This window comes from Solanum pennellii, chromosome 11 (genome assembly GCF_001406875.1).
Source record: "Solanum pennellii chromosome 11, SPENNV200".
NCBI classification, from domain to species: domain Eukaryota; kingdom Viridiplantae; phylum Streptophyta; class Magnoliopsida; order Solanales; family Solanaceae; genus Solanum; species Solanum pennellii.
Window position 1 is genome coordinate 12,239,510 of NC_028647.1, and position 9,080 is coordinate 12,248,589.

Sequence of the window (9,080 nt, forward strand, 5' to 3'; positions counted from 1 at the left end):
GTATGAATATACGATTTCAACAAGTAAGAGTTCAACAGGGATTCATTAATAACAAAGCTGAAGGAGAAATCTATTTAAGGAAATGATGTTTTCTTATTTAAACAAGGAAAGTGTGTTTTTCTTATTTATTTAAGGAAATTTTTTAGAATGATCTTTTACTATGCAAAGAGGAATTCTACGGGAAGGATTTTTGTATCCAAGTCAAGTGCAACTAGGAATTCTATGTTAAGAGGGACTTCGAATTTTGAGGCGACAGTGATGAAGAAGTCCAAGTCGAGTTTGGTTTAAAGACAAGGATGTTCGAGTTGAAGTTGAGGAAAAAATTATTTCCTACTTGCATAAGGTAATAGTTTGAGGAGAATTGGAAAATTGCGTACAAAAGGCAAACTGTTTTCCTAAGCTAAATAAGGAAAATCATGTAAGGAATTTTCTTTCAATGTAAAGTACAACGAGAAGACCTAATGCTATAAGGTTTGTTCAAGTGATAATTTTCCAGCGACAAAGGGTGGAAACAAAGCCCAAAGTTGAGTTCAACAGTTCAACAAAGATTTGATGCGGTAAAGTTAAAGTTGAAGAAGGAGTTGAAGATGGGGTGAAGACGAGTTCCGCACATTGTAGGAATCCTATGCGTGAGCTTCTAAGTTTCATGAGAAAAAAATAGCAGAGCACAAGTAGGATTTCTAGTTGAAATCGATTTTGGATTCAACTCCAAAAACAAATGTATAAATAGGGTGATTGTTTCAATTGAGAAATTTGCGCACTAACATAGAGAGAAGATCAAAACACGATCAAGAGGTTTGAGAGAGATTTGAGATTTATTGGGAGTGTTGCAATTTGTGAGGAAAAATTGTATGATTGTAATTAAGAGTTTTTTTATCACAATCTGAGTTTTGTGAGTAGGATTTGTTTGACAAGTTGTAGAACTTGAAGAACATTAGAAGATATAAAACCGGGGGGGTTTTGTATCTTTGTGTAGCTAGAAATTAGAGTTTATAATTCATCTAGGAATTAGAGTTTATAATTCTTAGGTTATAGAGCTTTGGAACCATTGTATTATTTGAAGTTTATAAATAATACAAAGTGTTGTTCGAATTGATTATCGTTAAGTTTCAAACAAACAGAAACACGTTGTTTGTACGTGTTCCTTTGAAGAACTCAGGAAGGTATAATTTCAACAATTGGTATTAGAGCAGGTTATCTTCGAAGAGTCTAATAACTCAAGATAAGATCATTATGAATTCTGCACCTCCTCTTGGGCATGGTACAGGGCAACACATCAATAGACCACCTTTATTTAATGGAGAATACTACTCTTAGTGGAAGACAAGGATGGAAGACTTCATTCAAGCTGAAGATTATGAACTATGGGTTAGAATTATTAATGGACCACTAACTCCTACTATTATTGATAGTGAAGGGAATAAGGTACCTAAACCTACAGAAAAATACGGAGAAGCTGACTACAAGATGCTAGGGAAGAATGCAAAAGCTAAGTGCATTCTCGTATGTGGACTAGGACCTGATGACTTTAACCGCATCTCTAGTTGTACCTCTGCAAAACAAATACGGGACACTTTAAAAAATGTTCACGAAGGCATAACACAAGTTCGTAAATTCAGAATATCCAGACTTTGTTCTGAATATGAAGCCTTCCAGATAAAATCTGAATAATCACTTCATGATATGATCACCAGATTTACCACAGTGGTAAACGACTTAATATCCTTGGGCAAAGTATACACAATTGAGTACAAGTAGACAAAGTACCAAAGACTCTGCCTAGATCATGGGAAATAAAAGTCACTGCAATCAGAGAAGCCAAGGATCTAACCAATATGACTTTGGATGAATTAGTAGGAAATCTCAAAACTTATGAGATGAATATTGACAAAAGAGGTGAAGTAAACAATAGGAAAAATCTTAGATTTAAAGCAACTAAAAGTGATGAATCAGACATAGATGATGATGATCTGACACTGATAAGAAGAAACTTCAAGACATTCTACAAAAGGGGATTGAATTCTAGAAAGAACTATGAAAGAAAAAATTGATGAGAAACCACAAGACGGAGGTTGTTTCAAATGTGGTCAAACAGATCATCAGATTAAGGATTGTCCTATGTGCGAAGTAGAATGGAAAAAGGAAAGAGCCGAAAACGAGAAGAAGCAACTTCTCAACAAAAAGAAAAACAAAGAAAAGGAACAAGCAATGTATGCAGCTTTTGGAACATGTTCGGACATGTATGACGAAGATGATGAGGACCTCGCTTTGATGGTCATAGAAGGATCAGAAACTGAACCTGAATCAGATCTGAAGGAATAGAAGTAAATCTTTTTGATTTAAAAGATAAACTAGAAAGTTCTCTAAGAAAAATCTATCCTTCTTATTACTCACATCCTTAGATACAATTCAAGAACTAGTTAAAACCAAGAATCATTTGCTTGTTTCCATGACTAGTTTAAAGTTTGAATATATTGATCTTGAAAAAGTTAATTCTAATATCAAGAAAGAAAATCAACTCCTAAAGGAACAAGTACAACAACCGGATTCCTTCACTTTGCCTCTCAAATATGAAATTTTGAAACGAAGTGTTACTAGGAATGAAAAAGAAAAAATAAGATGTGACCAAGATCTAATGGGGTTAAACAGTGAACTATTTTCTGAAAGGAAAAATTCTAGGAGAATGAATCTTGAATTGTCTACGATAAAAACTGATCTGGAAAGAGCTAATAAATGGACAAAATCCTCTATGATAGTAACCCATAACAATAAACATTAAAACTGGAATAGGGTATGAACAAACCATAAATGGGAATCCTATGTTTTGTATTATTTCTGGTAACTCAGGTCACTCTAAACAATATTGTCCTAAATACAAAGCTACTGGAGAAAATAAAACAAAACGAACTTATGAAATTGTTCAGAGGAACAGGTATATTCCTAGAAAAAACAGTCTGCCCAAATGGCCTCATAGAGATCTTATTTATCCTTTTGATCAAAACAAAGGACCCAAGCTAGTCTGGGTTCCTAAATCTAACCTTTGAATTTGCAAAAAAAGTGAGAGGAAGCAGACAACATTCACCAATTGAATATGTTAGTTCAGATGCATGATTGAAACTAGAAGAAATTTCTCTCACTTGAGAAAAAAAAAAGGAATGGATGAATAACATTGACTGAAAAAAAAGTTTTAAAAAAAAAAGGGAAAAAAGGGAAATATTGAAAGAAGCATGTGATGGAAACAAATCCAACCTATGCAGTATGTAACAGTTATGCGCACTCAGATGATCAATCAACCAAAAATATGAACAGCCAAGGAAAACACTTTCAAAAGGAATAATTTGAGACTTGGGAATGATTAAGGTCACATGAGTATCCCTTAATGGCTAATAAACATTGCGCATACTGCCCTCTAATCTTGAATTCTATGCTCAGTTTTGTACATTAAGTTGTATGTCTCTTTACCACTTTTAAAGTCATGCTACTCATGCACTATAACATTGTATTTGCATCTGACACGGGAGAGAGACTTAGTAAAATTGAAGCGAAATTCAGCATTATCCAGAGATCTAAGTATGTGCACTACAATTATTCATGATTAAATATAAAATCAATGCACTTGAACCTATTTCTTCCACTTGTCCCAAAAGATATTCATGCCCTAAATACAATCAAAACAAATACCTTCTTAAAAAGCTTTATCCCAAAGTGATGGTCTATGGTTGAGATGAATTTGGTGGAGAACACCTCTACTTTGGTGCCTTATAAAATGTAGAGAGAAAGTAGAGTGTGCTGGTTCTTAGGGGGAATCATTAGTATTGGAGGATTTACCTTGCGAGGGGGAATATTTTGGGGACCTACACTTGAACAAAGATCACTTGTTAGGCTCAATTTGGGTGCTTCTAGTGAGGGGAAATCGATGGGAGACCCATCTGTCGAACCTATTTCTTCTATTGGGAACCATATAAACTAGGTTTTCGAATTGATGTCGAAAAGTATTATAGTTGGTGCTGCATCTGATAGTACACGTCCAGGTAACAAATTGAGAGAACATGTTCCTTTACAAATGATATTCAAGAAAATTTGTTCCTTTTACTGACTCTATTAAAATTAAAGATGAGTGAGCTATTGTTTCTACAGATGGTACACTATTGATTGAACAAGTTCCTTAAAAGTGATATAAAAAGAGATAAAAAAAAGATTGAGCGTGCATAGACCAAGGCTACCTTTGAAATTGAGAAGGCTACTAATTTTGTTAATCCAAAAAATATCTTTGCTGCTGAAAAATGACTTTATTTATCCTCTCATCTTTTGATATTACCCAGCCACTCAGCCTTTGAGTTCCAATATTTTTTCATCATAAGTGCTTTATTCTATGTTTAATTTTGATTACATTTGTGGTGTATATGTTTTTTGACTAATTCTAATATTGGGTTTAAGTTTCAAGTTCATGTCTATCTCATATATTTGTGCTAATGCTTTTCTATAGCTAAATTGAGTTCTTGATTTTTAAGTGTTTGTGTAAGTGATAGCCTCAATGGTCATGAGTATCGAATTTGCTTTTCTTAGTATGGTGTATGCCTTCACAGTGTTCTATTTTTGCCTAATGTCAAAAGGGGGAAGCAGTTGCATATGAGTTATGTGTATATATTCAATGCAAGCAGATAAAATTTGTCATAGTCAAAAAGGGGGAATTTCTTAAAATCTCGTTATTTAAAAGTATGACAAAGTTAAGGAGTTATAGCAGTAACATGGCAAAAGAGGGAAGATGTGTATCTTATTTGTTGTGTTCGTAATGTATGTTTGTCATTATCAAAAAGGGGGAATTTGTTAGAAGTCTTGTTGTTTTGAAAGATGGCAAAATAGCAATGCACATGTAACAAACACGTTCGAATCTGCGTAGTATGAATATACGATTTCAACAAGTACGAGTTCAACTGGGATTCATTAATAACAAAGCTGAAGGAGAAATCTATTTAAGGAAATTATGTTTTCTTATTTAAATAAGGAAAGTGTGCTTGCTTATTTATTTAAGGAAATTTTTTAGAAAGGTCTTTTACTATGCAACGAGGAATTCTATGGGAATGATTTTTGTATCCAAGTCAAGTGCAACTAGGACACTTCGAATTTTGAGGCGGCAGTGATGAGAAGTCCAAGTCGAGTTTGGTTTAAAGACAAGGTTGTTCGAGTTGAAGTTACGGCGAAAACTATTTCCTACTTGCTTAAGGTAATAGTTTGAGGAGAATTGGAAAATTGCGTACAAAAGGCAATTTGTTTTCCTAAGCTAAATAAGGAAAATCACGTAAGAAATTTTCTTTCAATGTAAAGTACAAAGAGAAGACCTAATTCTACAAGGTTTTGTTCCAGTGATAATTTTCCAACGACAAAGGGTGGAAACAAAGTCCAAAGTTGAGTTCAACAGTTCAACAGTTCAACAAAGATTTGATGCGGCAAAGAAGGAGTTGAAGATGCGGCGAAGACGAGTTCCACACAATGTAGGAATCCTACGCGTGAGCTTCTAAGTTTCATGAGAAAAAAATAGCAGAGCACAAGTAGGATTTCTAGTTGAAGTAGGTTTTGGATTCAAGTCTAAATCTATAAATACGGCGATGGTTTCGCTTGAGAAATTTGCGCACTTACATAGAGAGAAGATCAAAACATGATCAAGAGGTTTGAGAAAGTTTTGAGATTTATTGGGAGTGTTGCAATTTGTGAGGAAAAATTATAAGATTATAATTAAGAGTTTTTTATTACAATCTGATTTTTGTGAGTAGGAGTTGTTCGACAAGTTGTAGAATTTGAAGAACATTAGAAGATATAAAACTGGGGGTTGTGTCATTGGATAGCTAGAAATTAGAGTTAATAATTTTTTAGCTAGGAATTAGAGTTTATAATTCCTTAGGTTACAGAACTTTGTAATCGTTGTATTGTTTGAAGTTTATAAATAATACAAAGTGTTGTTCGAATTAATTATTGTTAAGTTTCAAACAAACAGGAACACATTGTCTATACGTGTTCCTTTATAGAATTCAGGAGGGTATAATTTCAACACTACCAATCTAGGATAATACGATCACATTGCATTTTCTCCATAATTCCTCCAGTTCTCCTCTAAATTTGCTCTTAGGTAAAGTACCATCTACAAACCCAAGCTTACCTTTCCCTTGCAGAGATGGTTTCATCGATCTAATCCACAGGGAATAATTATTTGGTCCTGTGAATTTAACCAAAGCTATCACTAATCCTGGAGAATCATATTCTTGAAGGTAGAGAGGGTGATGATGATCAAGTGTTGATGCTTCTGGAGCAGCCATGGATGCAGTAGGTTGGTCCTGTGCCATCTGTGCACCTATTGAATAGTTGTGATATATGAACTCAAAACCTATGCTCAACTGGAGGTTAGATCGCTGCTTTGATACCATGTCAATTTTGTGTTTATCACTCCACACATACATCCACCATTGATATGGATCTATAAGCTTACAGAGGAAATAGAGAAGGAAATGAGAGAAACTGTTTTATTGGATCTGAAAATCATAAATTGCAATTACATGTGCTTTTGCACTTATAGAATTAGTTGTTAGTTATTAGTTGGACCCTGCAATGGCTGTAATTAACCAACTAATCTTTAACTAACTAACTAATTGATTCTCTTATAAACAGTTAATTCAATAGGCTACATAACTTAAATCTTAAATAAAATAACTCTCCCGAGAGTTCTAGAAATGCCTATTTACAAGATTCGCGGTAAAAACAATTACCAAATAAGAACAATAAACCAACCTATATAGCCTTGAAACATAATAAACACAACCACGATGATTGAGTTGAGCTAAAATCAATTTTGATGATTGAACAAATAACTATAGAAAAATCAAATCATTTAAAAATATTGATTATATTTCTGAATATTAAATTGCAGACATTGAATGAGCTAAATCCTTAGAGAATTAATATTGTTGATCAGAAGTTGCTAAGTAGATTCCAACTGCAAGAAGAATTTTGATTAGGTTTCAGTATTTAGATTTTTATTTTAACCTATTTGCTTTCTGGAAGTATTGTAATAGGTGATAACTCTCTCAAATACAAACTCACTCTATTTGATTGTGTGTTGGTTGTAACTCTCTATGTAAGTGCGCAAGGTTCTTTGCAAAAACTCTATTGTATTTATGTATGAGAGAAATCTCCTTCGTTGAGTTAGAGTCCGTCTTTTTAAGGATTCCTTTTTCTTTTAGGATTCTATGAAAGGAAACTTTATGCAACTGGATTCTTTTCATAAATGCAACTCATTCGCCGCCTTATAACTTCTACTTCACATAATCGGCTGAATATCAGCCATATGTATAAAATAAGAGTCTTTTTAAGTTTTGTCGTGTTGCGTCGGCTGAAAAAAGCCAAATGCATAAAAGTCGTAAAGTAAATAGTCTGTCGGCCAATTATGTAAAAAGTTTGTCGGCCAATTATGTAAAGTAAATAGTTTTGTCGTGTTGCGTCGGCTGAAAAAAGCCAAATGCATAAAAGTCGTAAAGTAAATAGTCTGTCGGCCAATTATGTAAAAAGTTTGTCGGCCAATTATGTAAAGTAAATAGTATGACGGTGTAATCTTTGTGTATAAATAGAGGAGCTTTCCTCATAAATAAAACACACATTCATCCATATACCTTCTTCTCAATATTTTCTCTCTCAATTTTGGATGGAAGCGATTGAGAGAGAAAATATTGAGAAGAAGGTATATGGATGAATGTGTGTTTTATTTATGAGGAAAGCTCCTCTATTTATACACAAAGATTACACCGTCATACTATTTACTTTACATAATTGGCCGACAAACTTTTTACATAATTGGCCGACAGACTATTTACTTTACGATTTTTATGCATTTGGCTTTTTTCAGCCGACGCAACACGACAAAACTTAAAAAGACTCTTACTTTATACATATCGCTGATATTCAGCCGATTTTTTTTTTTTTATCTTATTCTAATTGTACATCTGGTATGTAATTTTCTTCTCCTTCACACTTTGAGCATAGGTGATCCGGATATTTTTGCCCAATCAATTTACAGTATCTTGTCATTGATTGGAGGAAATGAAGTTCTTCCGAATAGCTCTTGTTGTGGGCGTAGTTTCTGGTCTAAGTAGACTTAATATCCATTGTCTTAACTCTTCCATATCTGCTTCTCTTATATCTCTGCAGTTTGAATAGATAATTGTCTGGTCTCTGTTGTAATATGTCCATATTGCATTTTCGTTTAAATAATTATTTGTTATCTCGTTTAATATGGTAGCTAATCCGATAGTTCTCTTGTTTGCATAGAATTCCGGAATATCTACTTTCTGTATCTCTTCCTGGGTATCTATCTTCTCAGGGATTATCATTTCCCTTGTTAATCCAATTTTTATAACTTGGACTGTAGGTTTGACTTCGTCATATAGTATTTCTGCTGTAGCTGCATAAAACTTTATATAGAAAAGAGTGCCTTTAGTTATCCTCTTATATTGCAAGAATGCTTTATATAGTTCCGGTATTTTGGATATCTCATCTCCTGTTACTGTATATACTGTGCTAAGCAAGCCATAGTTGTAGCAAGTTGCTATTAGATTTGGGTTAGTTCCTGGCTGTGCAATTAGCTTATTATATCCTTGTAAATATTGGGTTATATAGTCTTCATTGGGATTTTTGGTATTTTTAGCTCTGGGGTTTTGGTTTAGAAATGCTTGTACTTTGTATATATTTTCGATATATGTCCTGGATATGTAATTATATGTTCTTTTCTGGGATTCTAGGCTAGCTTTGTAGGTATTTGTCTGTGGGGTGACAGTCATATCTTTTTGGGTACTTTGAGGAGCATATGGTTTTGAGAATAATTTGTTCATATTTACATTTGTATATTTTACCTTAGCCTCCTCCTTTTTTGTAGATTGTCCTGATGTAGATATGCTGGCTGTAGCTGCATTTGAACAAACATTGTTATGGGTTTTTTGGAGTTTCCCAACGTCTCCTTGTAGCTCCGCATGTTTACGGTCATGCTGCTGACCTAGCTCCGCATTTTTAGAGTCATGCTGCTGACTATTAGTTTTCAG

At 33.8% G+C, this 9,080-nt stretch overlaps 1 protein-coding gene across 1 annotated transcript; it reads right to left on the reverse strand.

The window, feature by feature from the left end:
• Positions 1–8,069: 8,069 nt before the first annotated feature.
• Positions 8,070–8,822, reverse strand: LOC114074706. The gene has a single exon (XM_027912696.1). It carries the CDS (start codon positions 8,820–8,822, stop codon positions 8,070–8,072), a length of 753 nt encoding a protein of 250 aa, XP_027768497.1.
• Between the last annotated feature and the right edge of the window lie 258 nt (positions 8,823–9,080).

Excerpts from the sequence above, each read along its gene's own strand:
- LOC114074706 (XM_027912696.1), bottom strand. The coding sequence starts at position 8,822 with ATGACTGTCACCCCACAGACAAATACCTACAAAGCTAGCCTAGAATCC.